We start from the raw sequence: 23,750 nt of genomic DNA on the forward strand, positions 1-23,750 counted from the left end.
TTATACATATAAACCTTCCTCTTGAATCACTCTTATCTATTAAAAAAACCGCATCAAAATCCGTTGCGTAGTTTTAAAGATTTAAGCGTACATAGGGATATAGGGACAGAAAAAGCGACTTTGTTTTATACTATGTATAAAAATAATTGTTGCTTGATATTTGGATCACATATGGGTATAACGCGTGGGCCGTGGTAGCCCAGTTGGTAGAACGCTTGCCTCTCACTTTGAGGTCGCAGGTTCGAATCCAGCGAAGGCCTAAACCAATGATCTTCGAATTCATGTTTGGATATTGTATGACCAGCCTTTGCGAAAGTTGCTTAACTTCAACAATCGCAGCTCCCCTCCCCCATTATTCTTTATTCCAACAGTACCTTGAATGACATGGGGTTGTGCACGAGGTAGAGATCGAAGTAGTCCAGGCGCAGGTTGCGCAGCGAATCTGCGCACGCGCGTGGCACCAGGTCCCGCCTGTGGAATGTGCTCCACAGCTTGCCGATTATGAATAGATCCTCTCTGAAATGCCAAAAAGAAAAAGTCACGCCATCCGGCCAAGTAGTTAATGCCATCTGCGGCAAATCTACAATAAGTCACGTCAAAAGAAAAGAAGCCAAAAAGAAAACCGTAATCGTTGTAGATAATTGATTATGTAATGTAATCAGATTGTTGATTTTTCAAAAAGACGCCACTTAAAAATCTCACAAAGAGACACATAACATACATAAGTACGTATACATAAACAGCCCCTATACGTCCCACTGCTGGGCACAGGCCTCCCCTCAATCAACCGGAGGGGGTATGGAGCATACTCCACCACGCTGCTCCACTGCGGGTTGGTGGACCGACCAACGGCTTAACGTGCCCTCCGAAGCACGGAATCATCTTACTTTTTCGGACAATGGTGATTCAAGCCTGAAAAATCCTTACTAAACAAAGGACAGTATCACCAAGTGATTTCGACAATGTCCCCATCGGGAATCGAACCCGGACCTCCAGATCGTGAGACTAACGCTCCAACCACTAGACCACGGAGGCTGTTATGTAAGGATAATGAATGGGAATTTGATTGTTTATGGTATGAATGGAGGATGGTTAATGAATGGGACGTAAGGTAGTTTTAAAAAGTAAGAAAGGGGAGTCTATGGTGCGATGTCGGTCGGGTGAGAGGTTTTTCGTTTTAATATAAGGTGTGTGTAAAAAGCAAAGGAGTAAAATATATCCTGTGTTATTTCTATATCCCAGAAATAACACATATTATGTATATTATACCTAGTTAAGTCTCTTTCAGAAATATTTCTTTTAATATGGGTGCCATGTCAAGGGCTTTTGGCGTCTCAATCACAACCCACGAAGAAGAAGAGGTTAGGTTAGGTGCATTTTTTTGACGTGACTTATTGTAGATTTGCCGCAGATGACATTAACTACTTAGCCGGACAAATGGGGAGCCGGTTAGATGCAATAAAGTGTACTTATTTGTATTTGTGAGGAGCTCGGTTAAGCAACTTTCGCAAAGGCCGGTCATAGGATGGGTGACCACAAAAAAAGAAAAAGTTGTCATCTCGAGCTCCTCCGTGCTTCGGAAGGCACGTTGAGCCGTTGGTCCCGGCTGCATTAGCAGTCGTTAATAACCACCAATCCGCACTGGGCCCGCGTGGTTTAAGGCCCGATCTCCCTATCCATAGGAAAGGCCCGTGCCCCAGTAGTGGGGACGTTAATGGGCTGGTGATGATTTGTATTTGTCAAGCTGCTGCATACCTCTTAACAGTACCGTCCTCAATCTTGGCACGAATGGCGTTTCCGATCATCTCCTCATTACCATAGATGTACGCCGTGTCTATGGCGCGGAACCCGAGGTCGATGGCAGCACCAATGATGTACGGCAGGAGGGTTGGGTCCATCTGGAATATCATATCTAGGTGTTGGTGATGCTCTTCTCGATGGAATAGATTGAAGAATAATAACACATTGTTAATACCCGGAATAAAAATAAACTTGCTTTACAAGTCAGTCGATTACGTAAGAACTCTCAGTGTGGTATTAATAAACTATTCTCAGCTGAGACTACCCTCAAGATCACGCTCAAGTCCATAAGCAATGACAGTGACAATGACAGTATACATTTTAATTTTCGCAGTAAAACCCACCATAATTATTATTTTAATTTAAAATACACTAAAACAAATACTCCCGGTCAATCCGAGTCGCAGTATAACCCGACCGCGTTACGAAGCACCACGCGCTAATATGCGTAATAAGACGATGCGTACTTTCTTAATTTGACACTATTTTATTGAATGTATATACTGCTGTTACATTGACCAAATTGGAGTTGTCCTTAGAAAAGGTTTAGTACGATCTACTCTGAACCGGCGTGCGTGTATGAAGCGATTGATGAATGTGGAGGAAGCAAGAGAAGTGTGTCAGGATCGAAGCAAATGGAATTATATAGTCTCTGCTTACCCCGGTGGGAAATAGGCGTGAGTTTATGTATGTATGTATACAGGGTGTTAGTGACATCGTAACGAAAACTTTGAGGGATGATTCAGACCATGATTCTGAGTCGATATCAAGTGGACTTTTCCGTCGCAAAATTCATGTTTTCTTTTTAGTTTTTTAAAATTATTTTCAATTTTATACTTTTGCGATGGAAAATTCCACTTGATATCAACTCAGAATAATCAGCTGAATCATCCCTCTCAGTATTCGTTATGATGTCACTTACACCCCATACAAGTACATACGGTAGCCATACAAGTAGGTATGGGTGTTAGTGACACCGTAACGAATATTGAGGGGGATGATTCAGACCATGATTCTGAGTCGATATCAAGTGAAATTTCCTGTCGGAGAAGTCATGAAAACTTTAGAGCTTATTTAAAGTATTTTCCGTTCCATACTTTTGCGACGGAAAATTCCACTTCATATCAACTCAGAATTATGGCCTGAATCACCCCTCAAAGTTTTCGTTACGATGTCACTAACACCCTGTATACCGCTGTGTACGAATGTATAGCTAAATAAGCGCCAAGTTTTCGCCGCATTTTTGTATCAAGCGCTGTATCTACGGTAGTGGGAAATCAATGGTGGAATGTCATTATCACGTCTGTATCCCCAAAGGGGTAGGTAGAGGTGTATAGTATATAGACAAAGACGTGCCACGTTATGTTACACTCCGGAAACTTCATACAAACAACCTCGTTTTACACAGACACTACACATTGACGTTATCGTACACGCGTATCTGTGTGTGTGACGTCTGACGCCATACGATTGAAGACTAAAGTAAAAAGTAACACCGAGGGAGGGCGAGGTATAAACTAAACTGATAAAAAATAAAAAAAACAACAGTCCGCGCGCAGCCTTCACGATTCAAGTCTAAACTATTTTGCCGAAATGGTCATTACTTTGTCGAAATAGTGTGGTTTATGTTAATTGTGGTGATACTGACTGGGTGTGAGACTAAGTATATTATGTGGTTCAGAAGGGCGGCAAATAATAAGTGCGTGTTCACTGTAAGGCGTTTACTAGGTAACTGACATACAAAAGTTCTTAAAGCTAACTTATCTCTATGTTTACCTTAACAAGTAATATGAGCTACGCTACACTATGTTCGAGGGGGTGAGGTAAACCTAGCTCAGCCGCTGGTGGGGAGCGGAGAGTTGCCGTTCTATACGTGGTATATTCCCTATTCTGTGTTACTGTGAAAAAACCTGATAAGAAAAACGGAAACCGACTTTTTGTATGAATCGCCTATTTTTTTACTGTTTCAATTGTAAATTGTAAATTAAATAACTAAAAAAAAAGTTTCGATGACTGGATTTTAAATAAACAATCATTTTCCTATTTCGACGTATTGAGGAACTTCCCAGGCTACGTTCACCAAAAACAATATAGAGGGCGTTGTACAGCCTCCGTGGTCTAGTGGTTAGAGTGTTAGGCTCACGATCTGGAGGTCCGGGTTCGATTCCCGATGGGGACATTGTCGAAATCACTTTGTGAGACTGTCCTTTGTTTGGTAAGGACTTTACAGGCTTGAATCACCTGATTGTCCGAAAAAGTAAGATGATTCCGTGCTTCGGAGGGCACGTTAAGCCGTTGGTCCCGGCTATTAGCCGTAAAAACACCTCCACCAACCCGCATTGGAGCAGCGTGGTGGAGTATGCTCCATACCCCCTCCGGTTGATTGAGGGGAGGCCTGTGCCCAGCAGTGGGACGTATATTAGGCTGGTTATGTTATGTATGTTATGTTATGTACAGCTTTAACGTGATAATTACCTTTTGCTCATTACCGGGTACATAATTATTCCAAAATACAATAATTTAATGGCAGAAGCATATTATATAAAAATAATTATGTATAAAATTATGTTGCTACCTATATTGCTTCTCTTTATTTTGATCAGAATAATAATGGGTGGAAGTTGTAATTGTACCTTGGTGTAATAAAAAGGGTCATCATTTATACCCAAAAACAAAGATAAAAGATGAAAATGTCTGTTATCCATGAAATTAGAAGGTTAAACGAAGGAAAATCTGTACAGCGCCACCTATATGTTTCCAGCCCGAACAATATGTAAATGATGCTGAGTAGTTATCAGATGGAATTTTCTGTCGCAAAAGTATGGAATTGAAAATTATTAAAAAATAAGTACAATTTTCATGAAGAAGGACTTACATTGACTAAATTGGAGATGTCATTAGAAAAGGTTTAGTACGATCTACTCTGAACCAGCGTGCGTGTATGAAGCGATTGATGAATGTGGAGTAAGCAAGAGAAGTGTGTCAGGATCGAAGCAAATGGAATTCCATAGTCTCTGCTTACTCCGGTGGGAAATAGGCGTGAGTTTATGTATAAAACTTACCAAAGCGGTTCCAAGTGCCAATACAGGCATTTTCTTTCCATTTGCCAGCGTGATATACTGCATGTCCTTCATCACGCCATACGTCGCTTTGGCACTGAGCAGACCTTCAATCTTCGCCTTGTATTTCTCAGGATACTCATTGAACGGCATACTTGTAGACACCTCTTCCGTTGTTGAGTTTTCTATCGAGGCCCCACTTAGGGCCGTAATGGGGCCCGCGTTGGGGGCCACAGGGCCCACGGTCGGGGCCACAGGGGGCCTCAAAGTAGACGTCGAGTTCATCGTGTCAGACGATATCAGTTTTTGCTGGAAATAAAAAAAAATGGTTAGATAAGTTTAAAAAAAACTAATATATCTTCTACCCAAAGGTTGCCCTGGAAGAGATTGCTACTTAGCTATAAGACCGCCTATTGTATTTCGTGTTTGTGCAATAAAGTATTTGTTATGCTTTGTCAAATTTATACATTAGAATTAAGTATGTCAAATTATAAAACTTTGAGAAGAAAACATATAATTTTGCGACGGAAAGTTCCAATTGATCAACCCTCTCAGTATTCGTTACGAGTCATTAACACCCTGTATATTAAATACTCAATATAATATAATAAAAAGTAGTAGGTATTTCCTAAAACCTAACCATAATCTAAAGAAACTATAATAAAAAATAATAAGACTAAGGCTTTTTGGCGGGAAACAGGAACGGGACAGTTGCTTTCTTCATTGAATAATCTAAATAATTAATACGAAGTGGTGTTTTGTGGTTAATGATCGCATTAAGTTAGTCGGAAGACATTCGCGAGTGTTATTATATCGGGGTATTCAATAAACAAAGTGTATCTGCCTATTTTCGCTTCGTGCCAAGAAGCCGCTTCATAACTTGAAAGTTTATGCGGACTTTTGAGTTAATTCGTTTGGGGTTCGGAGTAGGAGTCTACTCCGAGGGTGGGGGCTTAGGTTTCATCATCATCACCTTTCATCATTTCATTAATCATCAAGAAAAAAGATACGTAAGACATGGCTGTATGGGCATAGTTCCCTTTGCCTTACACTTCGGGGAAAACAAAAAAAAATAGACTAAATGTAAATGTGGGTACTCATGAAACAAAGTTATGTTGGTTTTCTTATAAGTAACATTATTCTATCGTGTGAGTTGTGGGATCAATGACCGAGCTTATCAACCCTGTCAGGGTTACAATACAATACAAATACAAAAAAAAATATACAAAAATATGCTCATTACACAGATCATATAATACTAACGTAGTTTTAGGATGAAGGTGTGTGTGTTAAGTAGGAATATGAATATGTGAGTATGCGAGTTTAGTGTATGCGAGTATAATAGTAGAAGTAATCATAATAATAATAAATCAATAACAAAATAAATGCACATAACATTGACTACTTGGCCGGACAAATGGGGCGCGCTAAACGCTCGCACGCGGTACAAAATTTAAGACAACAGGCCTGAGGGTGCCCTGTTGGGCGCGAACCTCGGCTCAGGGCGCCGTGTGAGAGGAACATATTTTAAAGAATTAATCGACCCTAGTGGGTCGATAACGATAAGTGAATTGTCAAGATGGTTGGGCACACGATCCGGAGGTCCCGGGTTCGAATCCCGGTGGGTACATCACAAAAAACACTTCATGATAGGACATTACAGGCTGATCACCCGTGTGTCCTAAAGTAAGATGAACCGTGCTTCGGAAGGCACGTTAAGACGTAGGCCTCACTGATCGTAGTCATTACATGAGTCATGCCAGCCTTTGGCCGCACAATGACCTTGACACCAGGGTCGATGAGGTTTGTAAACTTCACAACCCACACGATAGAAGAAGAATTGATAAAAACAACTTACCGGCTTCCCAACGAATAAAACATATAAATAAAATAGAAAACGTATAACGTTTAATGGTATGTTGACACCCAACGCGATACCCATAGTTCCTTGACGAAGGTTGGCTCCAGACTGACGGTAGAATGCGAAACAAACTCTAATGTAAGGTATAAGAAAACCAGGTAAGTATGCTCAATCCTACGAGAAGCCGCCATTGCTAGCCCATTGATGGCGTAAGTGTTACCACTGTGTTACCATTAAATTGGTATCTCCAACATTCCAAGGACGTAAATTTTATCATTGAAAATTAAATGAATTACTGACTAATGTATTTAATTACTATTACTTGTCATATTATAAAACACATTAAAACTGTTAGTAAATCTTATACTAAAAGTTCAAAATTTCCTTGCAAGGTAAATATAAAAACATAGTAGGTAATTCACTTCATTTCCAACAGCCTCCGTGGTCCAGTGGTTGAGCGTTGGACTCACGATCCGGAGGTCCCGGGCTCGAATCCCAGTGGGGACACATCACGAAAATCACTTTGTGATCCCTAGTTTGGTTAGGACATTACAGGCTGATCATCTGATTGTCCAAAAAGTAACATCCCGGTCCCGGTAACTACTTACTGATGTAAGTAAATAGTCGTTACATGAGCCATGTCAGGGGCCTTTGGCGGCTCAATAGTAACCCTGTACTCCACCTCACAATCCACACGATAGAAGAAGACCTCATCATCATCATCAGCCCATTAACGTCCCCACTGCTGGGGCACGGGCCTTCCCTATGGATGGATAGGGAGATCGGGCCTTAAACCACCACGCGGGCCCAGTGCGGATTGGTGGTTATTAACGACTGCTATTGCAGCCGGGACCAACGGCTTAACGTGCCTTCCGAAGCACGGAGGAGCTCGAGATGAAAACTTTTTTTTTTTTGTGGTCACCCATCCTATGACCGGCCTCTGCGAAAGTTGCTTTACTTCAACAATCGCGGACCAAGCGCGTTTACCGCTGCGCCACCCGAAGAAGACCTAATTTGCAATAATAAAATTTAAGTACGTCCTTGGAATGTTGGAGATACCCATTGAAGGGTAACACTTACGTCATCAATGGGCTAGCAATGGCGGCTTGTCATAGGATTGAGCATATCTGGTTTTCTTATACCATCATTTTTACTATAATGGTAACGTATTCTATCCAAATCATGTTGTTTACTTTAGTGGTGCTAAATATCGATAATTTAGATACCTATCGATATGCAGCGGTCGAATGGTTTTTTTCTTCTTTTTTTGACGCGACATATTTTTGAAGTGATTTTACAGGTTCAGTACGATCTACTCTGGACCAGCGTGTATGAAACGATTGATGAATATGGAGGAAGCGAGAGAAGTGTGTCAGGATGGAAGCAAATGGAATTCTATAGTCTCTGCTTAGCCCGGTGGGAAATAGGCATTCATCATCAATTTAAGAGCCACGCTCTTGTCGGTGTAGCATTTTCCATTCCAGTCTATCAAAGGCCAATTCCTTGACTTCCCTATAAGACACGACGTTAACCTTTTCTTTAATCTGTTCCATGTAAGCTCTTCTTGGTCTTCCCCTTCCTCTCTTTCCTTCTAGCTTTCCTTCTATGATGTTTTTAATGAATTCGTCGTGTCTTATTAGACCTCATTTAGGATTAAAGGCGTGGTTTTATGTATGTGTATGTGAAAAAGACATTATTTGATAATGTCGATAATCGATTTGATATTATTGATCACAACACTACAGATGCCAATCTAGTGCACAATTGTATAGTAGGGTAGTATCATAAAATGATTCTACCTTTATTTTTATTTTTTTATTAATTTAAAAAAAATAATAAATATCAATCTACCCCAATTAATAGGTTAAATGTTATGCAAATTAAAAAAAAAGAAAGTGCGGAAAGCGTCGAAAATACTTAATACTTAAATGTTTCTTTCTATTTTCTTTAAACCAATAAGTAATACTTATAATTATGTGATTTATTAAAAATAAATAAAATAAACTACGTACTTATTGCTTTGTTTACATACATACATATATACACTCACGCCCATTTTCCAACGGGGTAAGCAGAGACTCCTCCATAGTCCAGTGCTTCAGCGTTGGGCTCAGGATCCGGAGCTCCCAGATTCGATTCCCGGTGGGGACATATCACAAAAATCACTTTGTGGTCCCTAGTTTGGTTAGGACATTACAGGCTCACGATCTGGAGGTCCGGGTTTGATTCCCGATGGGGACATTGTCGAAATCACTTTGTGAAACTGTCCTTTGTTTGGCAAGGACTTTTCAGGCTTGAATCACCTGATTGTCCGAAAAAGTAAGATGATTCCGTGCTTCGGAGGGCACGTTAAGCCGTTGGTCCCGGCTAGTAGCCGTAAAAACACCTCCACCAACCCGCAGTGGAGCAGCGTGGTGGAGTATACTCCATAGCCCCTCCGGTTGATTGAGAGGAAGCCTGTGCCCAGCAGTGGGACGTATATAGGCTGTTTATGTTTTTTTTTATGTTTTATTAAACCATAACTAACACATACCATAGCTGAGTCGTCATCCATGATGAGAATGTTGTCACAAAAAACTCACGCCTACTCCGTATCAGGGTAGACACAGTCACAAAAAATGCGTTTTTATTTCACTTAATAATTATCTTTGGTAAGAGAAAAGATGAAGAAGCTGTCCATAATGTAATATAACTTTAACGCAAATGAAAAATATCCTAAATATGGGTAGTTATTGAATATGTCAATAAGTAATTGTATATACTTAGATGTGACTGTTGGTAAATCCTTCTGTATGTCTGTCATTTCTCCACACCTAAACTACTAGGCTGATTTTGATAAAAATTACCACTAGAGCAAACACTGTTGTCAGGGTTATTATTGACCCGCCAAACGCCCCTGACATGGCTCATGTCACGATTACTCACTTACATCAGTCAGTAACCGGGACCACCGGCTTATCGTGCCTTCCGAAGCACAGATCATATTACTTTCGGACAATCAGGTGATCAGCCTGTAATGTCCTAAGCAGACTAGGGATCATAAAGTGATTATTGTGATATGTCCCCACCGGGATTCGAACCCGGGGTCTCCGGATGGTGAGCCCAACGCTCAAACCACTGGACCACAGAGGCCGTTAATGATTCTGCCATTACATTGTATTTTTAATTAAAACACATAATAACGGGTTCTTACCGCGTTTAAATGGGGATATGAGACTCACGATATTTCGACACTGTTGCAAGTGCCATGATCACGGGATGACTGATGAGATTGGATTGGATCATATCCCCATTTAAACGCGGTAAGAACCCGTTATTATGTGTTTTAATTATGATAATAACCGCGTAAACTTAAAACATTGTATTTTTGATTAATTATGTGTCCGAGTAATGAGAAAGGTAATTATCACGTTAAATTGCACGCTGGCGGGGTCGGTATCGAGGTCCTGAAGTGTTTGGTGTCGCGAGCTGATTGGCTGCCTCTATGGCTACAGAGGTCGGTGTAGCATTCTCCATTCTTGTCTCATCATCATCATCACCAGCCCATTAACGTCCCCACTGCTGGGGCACGGGCCTTCCCTATGGATAGATAGGGAGATCGGGCCTTAAACCATCACGCGGGCCCAGTGCGGATTGATGGTTATTAACTACTGCTAATGCAGCCGGGACCAACGGCTTAACGTGCTTTCCGAAGCACGGAGGAGCTCGAGACGAAAACTTTTTTTTTTGTGGTCACCCATCCTATGACGGGCATTTGCGAAAGTTGCTTAACTTCAACAATCGCAGACCGAGCGCGTTTACCGTTGCGCCACCGAGCTCCCCATTCTTGTCTATCAAAGACCAATTCCTTCAACTCCTTATAAGACACGACGTTCGCCTTCTCTTTAATCTGTTCCATGTAAGCTCTTCTTGGTCTTCCCCTTCCTCTCTTATGTTATGTTATAAGGTAAAAATAATCAATCAATATTAATCGTAATTTTAATTTATACGTAAAAATTAAGTCCAGCCGAAACTGGGTCGAATCGCTATACAAGATAATTATAAAGCATTAACTTAATGGCACTTTAATGTGAAGTCGTTATGTTAATAGGTTTTAAATTAAACAATTAATTGTTATCGTGAACAAATAAGGACAGTGGCGGCTGGAGATAGAATATTTGGGTGAATATCAAAATGTTAAGTTTGCTGGCGAACTTTCTTATTATTTTTTCGTGAAAAATTGGGTTCCGACATGAAAAAGGATAGTTCTAGCTACGAGGTAACTTGTTCCTTATAATACAATACAATACATTATTGTTGTTGATTTTTCATGTCGGAACCCTGACATTTGTTTGCAATGCGCAATATTGCTTTCTTAGATGAATTGCTTCGATGTGGCCATTTTAACCCCCCAGAAGTTATTGGCACAAGACGGTCTTTTATGTCGGACGGTCTTCCCTTCGTTGACCTTACCTGTCATTTTCTTATCCGCCGAAAAGGAAAGGGACGGGTTATTAATTGAGGGGTGGTACCAACAGCCTCCTGGAACTTATTGTTGATAGGTGGGACAGTCCTATTCTGGGTTTTTAGGTGAAGATGCATGTGTGCTCAAGATATGTTAAGAAGAGCTTGGCAGTTCCTATGTATGTGTAATGTGTGTGTAGGATAGGTGCTAACATAGTTTAAGTTCACATTGTTACTAACAAATATGGATTAAGGTCTGAAATAAAGTAATTCATTTCATTTCATTATTTATCTTAAGTGCAGTTTTCATTAAAACAGTTGTCTCGACCATTATAGACGGCGATACGGCTCACCTATCAGGCTATCACGTTGGTCTAACAGAAAGCTCGGTGAGGCGTGAGTACTTAGTTCATCTTGCAATGGATGTACGGTCACGAGCATTAATATGTATACACTTTGGTACCATGTCACATTAACTTTTTTGACAAATTTAACTGCAAGTCTCACTAAATGTCAAATATGTTAGTGCGACAGAGTCCTAAAGTAGGTACATTATATTGCTCATGACTGTACCTCTGGCTACCCCATTGAGGAATTTTCCAATCGACGTTCCCCAAACACACGATAGATGGCGTTGTTCATTTTTAACGTGATAATTACCTATTTTCTCATTGCTGGGGTACATAATTATTCAAAAATGTAATGTAATGGCAGAAGCATATATAAAACTAATTGTTGCTTGATATTTGGATCACATTATGTAAAGAATTATGTTGCTACCTATATTGCTTCTCTTTATATAGATCAGAATAATAATGGGTGGAAGTTGTAATTGTACCTTGGTGTAATAAAAAGGGTCATCATTTATACCCAAAAACAAAGATAAAAGATGCACATGTCTGTTATCCATGAAATTAGAAGTTTAAACGAAGAAAAACTTAACAACGCCATCTATCGTGTTTTTGGGGAACGCCGATTGGAAAGTCGCAATAAATAATTTGTATTGTATCATGTCTTACCTCAAACAAAGCAATCTTCTCCAGCACAGACCTCTTCCGCGGCTGCTCCTTGACGCTAATGGGAGTCCTCTTCTCCACTAGCTTCTCCATCGAGTTCATCCTCACTATCATCTGGTGGACTTTGCCTTTTACAGCTTCTTCTAGAAGTGAATGGTACAAAAGTAACTTAATCCGAAATTAATATTTAGGGGAGGCCTGTGCCCAGCAGTGGGACGTATATTATAGGATGTTTATGATTACATGTAATTTAGACGTGTTAGAAATTGTATTTATTATGTAAAAATGTAGGTTACCTATATGTAAATCAGCAGTTGACTTCGTCTTCTTAATATTAACATCTTCATGTCTAGACTGCATTCTTTTCAATCTATCTTCTACTTTTAAATATTCATTTGTTCTTGGTTTAAATTCTCTTTCATCGGGATTCTGTTTTGTTTTTAATTCTTTATCTGTTGCAATCTCTTTGGTGACTCCTTTCGAAGTTACATTGAGGTCTTTATCATTATAATCGTTATTAAATTCTTCGGAAATTTCGATGAAGTTACTTTCTTCATCGCTCGTTTGAACGTCAATGACATAAGAAACATGTTGAATTGTTTCATCGACAATAATAGAGGCTTGTCTATGAATTTCTAAGCTGTTATCTATTAAAAATTTGTGATTATCATCATCGTGTGAATCTTCTGGCGATATCTCTGGGTCTTCAATAGGCTTTGAATCTTCGGTTTCATTGTTGAAAATGTTAGCATTTTGATAGTTATTCGTTTCCATTTTCCGTGGTGGTTGGGCTTTTAAAACTTCGTCGATTATTCTAGGCATATGCGGGCTGTTATCGACAGTGGTTTGACGCTGAAAATTTTAAAAAATAAATGAATTTTCAATAAAATCTGTCCTCGTTTTCGAATCTGTTACTATTACTAGATTCTAGAATAAATTATTTTGAATTTGAATTTTGAATAACTGAAAATATCATTTTCATTTGACATTATAAAGTAATCTTAGAGTTTAGTTTTCACAACACAGTTGGCTCGACCATTGTAGACGGCGATACGGCTCACCTATTATTGCTCTAACAGAAAGCTGGGGAAGTGTGGGTACTTAGTTCATCTTGCGATGGATGTACTTCTGGCTACCCCAATCAGATAGTTGTGAACTTATTTATATTTTATTTATTTATCTAGGTTCATGTTTGACCATATATTAAACATCATGTCCCTAACGTTATCCCGTTTTACGAACCCTGTCGCTTACCAAACTAAAGATTTGACAGGTCCTGTTTTTTTACAGAAGCGACTGCCTGTCTCACCTTCCAACTTGCAAAGGGAAAACCAGCCCAGTACAGGTTAGGTCACATACCTCCGAAACGCATTTCTCGGGAATGTGGGTTTCCTCACGACATTCACACGAAAATATACTTACCTCAAACATAGCTATCCTAGATGACACAGACTTTTTGATAGGAACTTCTATGACAGCTTCTTTTTTAGTCTCCAAAGTATCTTCTTGCGAAATTATTCTATGTATTATGCTACTAACTTTGCCTTTCGGGATAACTTCTTCTTCTATTTCTTTATTCACTGCTTCAACGTTCAAATTGTTATTATACGCTTCTAAAGGCGATTCATCAGAATAAATTACTTCTGGAGTTTGCAACTCTATACTTTCAACTTCAATTTTATGTTTTTCTTTAGTAAATTCAATAGCTGGGTCTACTTCTTCTACTGGATTGTTTTTATTAGTAAACTCTTCACTTTCTTGAGCTAAAACAGAATCTTCTACAGGCGTATCCATGTATTCTTCAGTTTTAGGTGAGGCCATAACATTTTCTTTAATCATGTTATCTTTTCCTGGTTCCGTGATAGAAGGCATTGGTGTATTAGGCGGTGAAATATTGTTAGCAGCTGTTTGAGCTTCAGAATTTAGATTCTCATATGCATCCTCATGTAATTTTTCTGGTGTGTTCGTTTTATCGTAAGCATCGTCTAATTTCCTTAGGTGGTTTATATTGGAGAATGTTTTTATTTTTCTGAAGTCGTTAGGTCTGTCTGTGTTGTCATCCTTGTCTTTATTAAATACTGCTATCTTAGACATTATAGATTTCTTCTTTGGAGCTTCGCTCGCAATATCTTTCTTAGTCTCTGCTGTTGAACTTTCGTCGGTAGAGGTGATTTTATTTACAAGTTGACTTACTTTACCTTTTAATACAGGTATTTTTCTATTTCTTTCTTTGTCTTCAGCTTTGTCTGGGTTATATTTCCTATTGTTAATACCCCCGTTTGCTACTAAAGGTTTATTACTGTCATCAGAATTCTTATTTTGTACCATATTAATTTGTTTCACTAGTTTACTTGAGTCGGGCATTTGGCTTTCACTCACGGGTTCAAATTCTTTATTCTTATTAGTTGGTATATCTATTTTATCTACATCATCATTTTTAGGAGCCTTTGTTTCAGTTGTCCTTAATATAGGTGTCACAATTTTAACAGTCTCTTTTTTATCATGTCCTACTTGATTCACATCTTTAACTTCACGTTCCTTAGTCTCTGTAAAGTTCCCTTTTGTATTATCATCGACACTGTCTGTATTCTTGCCATTTTCATCACTTTTGACGACATTGCTTTGTGCGTTATCATCATCGTCGAAAGGTATACTTTTCAATGACAATCTTCTATCAAGTTTCTTAGCAAACTTCTCTTCTGGCAAGCTCTTTTGTTTAACTAGCGGAATCCTCGACCTCACTTTTTTAACATCTATAGGTTGTACCTTATTTTCTTCATAATCATGTATGATTTCTTCAAAGCTATGTTCTAGTTCTTCTGCGTCGTCAATTTTTACTTTATCAAGCGTTGTGTCAACAATAGGGGTGGTATTAGCTGTATGAATGATTTCATCAAATATTTTATCGAATTCGTCTTCTGGAGACTCGGTTTGCTCGTTTGTATCAGCAGTGGCTTTGGGTTCTTCAATGTTGCTGGTTTCTGTTGTGGAACCAGTTCTTCTCTTCAGTCTTGGTATTGATGAGCGACGAAGTAAAGCAGCTGGTGACTGGAAAACAATAAAATAGTTAAGAAGAGGATATTCTATACAGGGTGTTGGTGCCATCGTAACGAAAACAGAGGGGAATAATTAAGACCATGATTCTGAGTTGATATCAAGTGGAATTTTTATCAGAAAATTCATAAAAAATGTAACGTTTTTTATTTTTTTTTTTTCAGTTCCTTACTTTTGCGACGGATAATTCTACTTGATATTAACTCAGAATCATGGTCTAAATAACGGCCTCCGTGGTCCAGTGGTTGAGCGTTGTGCTCACGATCCGGAGGGCGCGGGTTCAAATCCCGGTGGGGACAAATCACAAAAATTGTGATTGTGATCCCTAGTTTGGAGTTAGGACATTACAGGCTGATCACTTAATTGTCCAAAAGTAAGATGAACCGTGCTTCGGAAGGTACGTTAAGCCGTTGGTCCCGGTCATTACTTACTGATGTAAGTACGTAGTCGTTACTTGAGTCACGTCAGGGGCCTTTGGCGCCTCAATAATAATCCTGACACCAGGGTTGATAAGTTGGTCATGGTCATCCACCTCTCAACCCACATGATAGAATAAGAGGAAGTGCTAGTAAGAGTAAGGGAAGGAAGGCAAATATTGAAAGTTATTGAGGACAGAAGAGACAAGATGATTGGACACTTAATAAGACACGACGAATTTATTAAAAACACCATAGAAGGGAAGCTACAAGGAAAGAGAGGAAGGGGAAGACCAAGAAGAGCTTACATGGAACAGATTAAAGAGAAGGTGAACGTCATGTCTTATAAGGAAGTGAAAGAATTGGCCTTTGGTAGACAAGAATGGAGAATGCTACACCGACAAGAGCGTGGCTCTTAAATTAATGATGATGACAAAACTTACATGTGGTTCTTGTTCTTCATTTGATCTTCTCCTTTCTTTCTTCACCTTCTCCGCTGCCTGTCTGAACCTCATCTTCGGTATTCTGCTCCGAGGCTTCTTTTCCTCATTTTCCTGAAATGAAGGAGGCAGATATGGTCAAATATAAATATTTCTTCTTTTATCGTGTGGGTTGTGTGGTAGTGTACGAACCGCGTTAACCCTGGTGTCAGGGTTACTATTAAGCCGCCAAAGGCCCCTGACATGGCTCATGTAACGATTACTTACTTACATCAGTAAGCAGTAACCGGGACCAACGGCTTAACGTGCCTTCGGAAGCACGGATCATCTTACTATCGGACAAACAGGTGATCAGTCTGTAATGTCCTGATCGATCACGAAGTGATTTTTGTGATATGTCCCCACCGAGATTCAAACCCGGGATATAACGATGTAAAACACGCGTTCTTCGAACAACATACATACATAAACTCACGCCTATTTCCCACCGGGGTAAGCAGAACCCATAGAATTCCATTTGCTTCAGTCCTGACACACTTCTCTTGCTTCCTCCACACTCATCAATCACTTCATACACGCACGCCGTTTCAGAGTAGATCGTATTAAACCTTCTTCGAACAAAAGCAGGTTTATCATGGATTTGTCATTGTTTTTTTTTCACTTATTAACTACTTGGCCGGACAAAGGATTACAATTCATTCCTATTTTAGTCATGACAAATGAATGTTGACAGATATTAATATCTTTTATCTACGTATAATGCAATATCACTACGTTATAGATAAGTGTTTGATAAAATTGCATCAAAACCTTGCAAAACATAAATTATACATTTATTCATCAGTTTTCCTGTAGGGCTAACATGCGCATGCGTAAAAAATTGTCGCGGTCGTTTTCTGATGATATATTTATGGCGTTTTATCTTCTTCTCTTCTTCTATCGTGTGGGTTCTGAGGTGGAGTACCAACCTCATCAACCATTAAAAGTAACTGTCAGTACTATTCAGAGGCGGAGGACAGGAGTCCTAGTATGGCTTTGTAATAGACTACTCTGGGCGCCATCGCACTCGCATCAGACAGAGTACTGCGGGGCGGAAGGCAATAGGGAAACCACTGCCCTATTTTTCATGGAGAATGCCACACCGACAAGAGTGAGACTCTTAAATTAGTGATGACTACATTTAGAACGGCAACTCTCCGCTCCTCACCAGCGGCTGAGCTAGGTTTACCTCACCCCCTCGGTCTTACTTTAGTCTTCAATCGTATGGCGTCAGACGTCACACACACAGATGCGCGTGTACGATAACGTCAATGTGTAGTGTCTGTGTAAAACGAGGTGTTTTGTATGAAGTGTCTGGGAGTGATTGAGGGGACGTCTGTGCGTGTCTTCTATCTTGTGGGTTGTGAGGTAGACTAACTGCCTCATCAACCCAGGTACCGGGGATATTGGTGAGCGGCCAAAGACGCCTGACATGGCTCATGTAACGACTACGTACTTACCTGCTTTTTTTGACGATACTTATTTCATTAACAACTTGGCCGGACAAATGGGGAGCGCTGAAGGCTCTCACGCGGCGACTATTTAACGTACCTACGTAAGTAAGATAATTTCGTGCTTCGGAAGCCGCTTTGGTCCCGGCTGCTACTTACTGATGTAAGTATGTAGTCGTTACATGATTCATGTCAGATTTTGGCGGTTCAATAGTAACCCTGACACCAGGGTTGATGAGGTTGGTAATCCACCTCAAAACCCATACGATGAAAGAATCAAATCATCAGCCCATTAACGTTCCTACTGCTGGGGCACGGGCCTATGGATGGATAGGGAGATCGGGCCTTAAACCATCACGCGGGCCCAGTGCAGATTGGTGGTTATTAACGACTGCTGATGCAGCCGGGACCAACGGCTTAACGTGCCTTCCTAAGCACGGAGGAGCTCGAGATGAAAACTTCTTTTTTGTGGTCACCCATCCTATGACCGGCCTTTGCGAACGTTGCTTAACTTCAACAATCGCAGACCGAGCGCGTTTACCGCTGCGCCGCCGAGCTCCTCAATGAAAGAATATTAAAAATAAAACACAAAATCAACTGAATTCTTTTAATGTTTGTAACTGAACGTTTGTATTTCTGTGGTTACAGTTTTCCCAGGGTGGGTTTGTTTTTTGAACAGATGCTGGTAACTCACCGATATGTCCTCCGTGACTGAGACCTTCTGGAGCTTCAGGTCGCTTGTGGAGTTAGTTAACACTGCCTCCTCTTTCTTTACTGTCATCACCGGAACGTAATTTTCGAATCCATCTTTGTTTTTGGAAGAAAGAAAGATAAAGTATTTAATTTAACATAACATTGGTATTGATTCCATACATAAACTCCCGCCTATTTCCCACCGGGGTAAGCAGAGACTATAGAATTCCATTTGCTTCGATCCTGACACACTTCTCTTGCTTCCTCCACATTCATCAATCGCTTCATACACGCACGCCGGTTCAGAGTAGATCGTATTGAACCTTTTCTAAAGACATCTCCAATTTGATCATCGTAAGTCCTTCTCGGTCTTCCTCTGTCAGCCCTACCATCAACTTTCGCTTTATATATCGCTTTTGCAATTCTATTATCCTTCATCCGCTCAACGTGTCCAAACCAACCTAACATTCCCTTTTCAATCCTAGTCACTATATCGTCACTATATTGATTCCAGGAGGGTTAAAATGGCCACATCGAAGCAATTCATCTAATAAAGCAATATTGCTATTTGACATTTGTTTGCATTGCGCACTTACTTTTATACGCGCAAATGTCAAACTTAAATATCGCTTTTTAAGATGAATTCCTTCGATGTGGCCTGATTTACCCCCCAGTACACAACATTTGATTTTATTTTAAGTTATAAGTACCTGTCATTTTCTTATCCGCCGAAAAGGAAAGGGACAGATAACACCCATACCTACTTGTATGGGTTCCTGTATGTACTTGTACGGGGCGTAAGTGACATCATAACGAATACTGAGGGGGCTGATTCAGCTGAATATTCAAGTGAAATTTTCCAGCGCAAAATATAGAATTGATTAGAATGAGTTTAGTATTAGAATCATGTCTTAAAGTTTTCGTTACGTCACCAACACGTGTATAATATCGGCTTTTTACCGCGTTAAAATCTCAAAAAATGTGTTAATATAATAGACATTTGGCTATGTTCTCACCGTTTCCAGTAGAATTTTCATTTTCAATTGGCTCTCGCAGCTTCTGATTGTCTGGTACCTCAGATTCGATGTTTGTTGGGTTAATGAATTCCACCTTCAATGTGTATTTCTCCGACATCTTTAATCTGTAAATTTAGCAAAGGTATGTGAAAGAGAGAGCGAGGAGTGAGTGAGAGAGAAGAGAGATGGCGGACTGTCGTTTGAAATAAGGGAAATGTACAAAATTATCATCATCATCAGCCCATAAACGTCCCCACTGCTGGGGCACGGGCCTTCCCTATGGATGGATAGGGAGATCGGGCCTTAAACCATCACGCGGGCCCAGTGCGGATCGCTGGTTATTAACGACTGCTAATGCAGCCGGGACCAACGGCTTAACGTGCCTTCCGAAGCACGGAGGAGCTCGAGATTTAAACTTTTTTTGTGGTCACCCATCCAATGACCGGCCTTTGCGAAAGTAGCAAAATTATAAAACGTTTAGCGTATAAGCTGGACTGAAATGGTGTCAAATGAAAAAGTGCTGGAAAGAGTTGAAGAAAAGAGAACCATATTGAAGACTATAGAGAACCGGAGAGGAAATATGATTGGCCACCTGATACGACACGATTCATTTATAACAAACATTATAGAAGGAAAAATTGAAGGGAAGAGAGGAAGGGGTAGACCTAGGATAACATTTATGAAACAAATAAAAGAGAAGGTGCAGGTCGTGTCGTATTAGGAGGTGAAGGATTTGGCGGGAAGAAGAGAGGAACGGCGATTACTCCACCGACAAGAGCGCAGCTCTTAAATAAAGAGAGAGAGAGTGAGAATAAAACGGGAAACGAACATCTTAACTATCCTAAATTGATTATTATTCGTACACATAATTGATACTTACATAGAATCAGCAGGCAGTAGATACTTCAGAAGTCGACTGTGTTTACTTGCCATGAATTATCGTTATCATTTTGATAATATAATTATAATAAGATTATCTAAGCTGTTATATGTTATTTATAATGTGATATAATAAATACTTCTAAGAAGGAAGTGTGATTAATATACGCAAGAACTTGTCGTAGTTATAACAAACATAACATAAACTGCCTATATACGTCCCACTGCTGGGCACAGGCCTTCCCTCAATCAACCGGAGGGAGTATGGAGCTCCACCACGCTGCTCCAATGCGGGTTGATGGAGATACGATTATACCTACAGATTTATATCATCATCATCAGCCCATTAACGTCTCCACTGCTGAGGCACGGGCCTTCCCTATGGATGGATAGGGAGAACGGGCCTTAAACCACCACGCAGGCCCAGTGCGGATTGGTGGTTTAATTGGACTGCTAATGCAGCCAATATAAATATATAGGAACTTTCCAAGTTACATTCCTCAAAAACAATATAGAGCGCTGTACATATTTCAATACAATACAATACAATGTTTTAAGTTTACGCGGTTATTATCATAATTAAAACACATAATAACGGGTTCTTACCGCGTTTAAATGGGGATATGGCACCGTGATCATGGCACTTGCAACAGTGTCGAAATATCGGGAGTCTCATATCCCCATTTAAACGCGGTAAGAACCCGTTATTATGTGTTTTAATTACAATACAAATATACTTTAATGCACTAAACTACAAATAAATAATTACAAAAGACCCTTAATTAGGTAAGTACATGGCAAATGGCGCCCTTATCGCTTAAAGCGATTTCTTCCAGACAACCATATTTCCCTTTGTTTAACTTTCTAATTTCATGGATAACAGACATATGCATCTTTTATCTTTGTATTTGGGTATAAATGATGACCCTTTTGATTCCCAGACACAATTACATCTTCCATCCATAATTATACTGATCAAAAGAGAAGCAATATAGGTAGCAACGTCAATTCAATACATACTGTGATCCAAATATCAAGCAACAATTAGTTTTATATATGCTTCTGCCATTACATTACATTTTTGAATAATTATGTACTCCAACAATGAGAAAATAGGTAATTGGGTCGTTCTTCTTTTTTATCGACAATAAAAAGACATTTTCTCAATTTATCGGATTTAACATCTTTAAAATTATAACGGCATTAAATATTTTAAAACATCATATAAAGATGTGTCTGTAGAGGACTATTTAGTGGTTCTCTTTATCTTGGTAACATACTTTTCTTTGTAGACGCATTCCAAAAAATATTGTGATAGAGTGGTCCTTTTCATCGGAGACAACATTTCAATTTACCACTCTGTCACAGAATTTTGTAAAAAACAATCAAGCTACTTTAAGGACTAATTGAGGAACCGATTAGTATTTTGCTTGTATTTTGAGTATAATAAGATAACTATATTTTTGGACAATGGAAACATGAAACAAAATTCTAAAAGGTAACTTATCAGAAGCAGAACGAAGGACAGATCATTGTCGATAAAAAAGAAGAACGACTCATTTATCACGTTAAAATTGAACAACGCCATCTATCGGGTGTTTGGGGAACTTCGATTGGAAAGTCCTTCTTTTTCAAATGTGATCCGCTCAGACGACGCCCTGAGCCAAGGTTCGCGCCCAACTGGGCATCAGGCCTCTTAATAATTATCACGGAAAAGCTGTGCAATGTCATCTACTTATGTTGTTTTTGGTTCTTCATTACACTCACTCAAACGAAACTATAATATGTTTCACATAATCGTCTCAGTAAAAAGAACTTAGTTTCACACTAGAAGAACGAAATACAATCAAATCAAAATCAAATTTATACACGTTTTGCACAGTAACAATGTACAGTAACCAACCCAGTACTGAGCTATTTTTCCTTCGCTTTATCAATCGTAAAAGCTATATTGATAACGGCAGATAATTATTGATTACCACTAGATATTAGCTGACCAAATGATTGTTTGGTAAGGACTATTCAGACTTGAATCACCTGATTGTCCAAAAAAGTAAGATGTTTCCGTACTTTGGAGCGCACGTTAAGCTGTTGGTCCCGGCTATTAGCCATAAAAACACCTCCACAACCCGCATTGGAGCAGCGTGGTGGAGTATGCTCCATACCCCCTCCGGTTGATTGAGGGGAGGCCTGTGCCCAGCAGTGGGACATATACAGACTGTTTATGTTGTTCTGTTGTATGTTCGTAATATACGATCCTGACGACCCGATTACTCTAGCCGTAGAGACAGCCAATCAGCTCGAGACACCAAACACTTCAGGACCTCGATACCGACCCCGCCGGCGTGGTCGACGATTTCCCTCAATCAGCGCTTATCGCTATCAACCCACTAGGGTCAATTAATTTTCAAATATTTTTCCTCTCAGACGACGCCCTGAGCCGAGGTGCGCGCCCAACTGGGCACTCTCAGGCCTGTTGTCTCAAACGTTGTACCGAGAGCCTTCAGCGCTCCCCATTTGTCCGGCCAAGTAGTTACTGCCGTCTGCGGCAAATCTACAACAAGCCACGTCAAAAAAAAAACAAGACAGTGAACGATTAAAACACCAGACACGGAGGCGGCCTTACGGCTTGGGGGATTCTCCCAGTAACCTGCTTATAGCTGCAATTTATTCCGGCTTCTTCGGTACAAACCCGATTACAGTACTATAGTGGGTAATGCGACTAGAGAGGTACCTTAACCGTCGTCCGTACTTTCGGATACTCTTTACTGTAACAGCCTCCGTGGCCTAGTGGTTAGAGCGTTAGGCTCACGATCTGGAGGTCCGGGTCCGATAAAAACCAACCAACCAACTAAATATTAATTTAATGTGTCTATATTTTAATGTTGTGTGTTTGCCAACAGACAAAAGCAATTTTACACGTAACTTAACCTATATACAAATACTAGACTAGTGCTCGTCCAATTATAGGCAAACACAACATGCTATTTTTTTTTTGTTGACTTATTGTAGATTTGCCGCAGATGGCATTAACTACTTGGCCGGACAAATGTGGAGCGCTGAAGGCTCTCACCCGGTACAACGTTTAAGACACCAGGCCTGAGGGTGCTCAGTGCGTCGTCTGAGAGAATATTAAAGAATTAATCGACACTAGTGGGTCGATAGCGATAAGCGCTGATTGAGGGAAATCGTCGACCACGCCGGCGGGCTCGGTATCGGGGTCCTGAAGTGTTTGGTGTCGCGAGCTGATTGGCTGCCTCTATGGCTAGAGTAATCGGGTCGTCGGGATCGTATATTGCGTCCTTCGGACGCCGATACCTTTCAGTACCGTCCCTAAGCGGAATGTACTCGGAAGCCGCAACTACCACGGGATTTGGGTGGTGCGGAGCAGAATCGAAAAAACGTTTGGAAGCTAATTTGAGCCATTGGGCAATGGTTGGCAGACCTAGGTCAATGTGCAGATTTTCATTGCGAAGGAAGCACGGAGCTCCCGTGGCCGTCCGCATGAAACGATTTTGTATTACCTGTAGACGGTGAATTTGAGAGGGACTCGCGATTCCTGCAGACACCTCCTAAATTAATT

General features: G+C 40.2%; 2 protein-coding genes across 2 annotated transcripts in view; both read right to left on the reverse strand.

Annotated features, from left to right (window-relative positions):
* LOC126379037 (uncharacterized) overlaps positions 1–20,905 on the reverse strand; it is a 27,193-nt gene extending 6,288 nt beyond the window's left edge. The window contains exons 1-10 of the mRNA XM_050027624.1: positions 20,169–20,905; positions 19,289–19,413; positions 18,274–18,386; positions 16,093–16,203; positions 13,602–15,227; positions 12,476–13,031; positions 12,183–12,322; positions 4,863–5,168; positions 1,756–1,898; positions 375–516 (exon numbers count right to left, since the gene is read on the reverse strand). Of these exons, the coding sequence (XP_049883581.1) occupies positions 375–516; positions 1,756–1,898; positions 4,863–5,168; positions 12,183–12,322; positions 12,476–13,031; positions 13,602–15,227; positions 16,093–16,203; positions 18,274–18,386; positions 19,289–19,413; positions 20,169–20,221 (3,315 nt within the window). The 5' untranslated portion in view covers positions 20,222–20,905. The remainder of the gene's footprint in view (positions 1–374; positions 517–1,755; positions 1,899–4,862; positions 5,169–12,182; positions 12,323–12,475; positions 13,032–13,601; positions 15,228–16,092; positions 16,204–18,273; positions 18,387–19,288; positions 19,414–20,168) is intronic.
* The window catches only part of LOC126378859 (probable tyrosyl-DNA phosphodiesterase), a 127,821-nt gene continuing 109,941 nt past the window's right edge, over positions 5,871–23,750 (reverse strand). The window contains exon 15 of the transcript XR_007568148.1: positions 5,871–5,904. The gene's annotated coding sequence lies outside the window, so the exon portion shown is untranslated. The remainder of the gene's footprint in view (positions 5,905–23,750) is intronic.

This window comes from Pectinophora gossypiella, chromosome 27, assembly GCF_024362695.1.
Source record: "Pectinophora gossypiella chromosome 27, ilPecGoss1.1, whole genome shotgun sequence".
In the NCBI taxonomy this organism is placed as follows: Eukaryota; Metazoa; Arthropoda; class Insecta; order Lepidoptera; family Gelechiidae; genus Pectinophora; species Pectinophora gossypiella.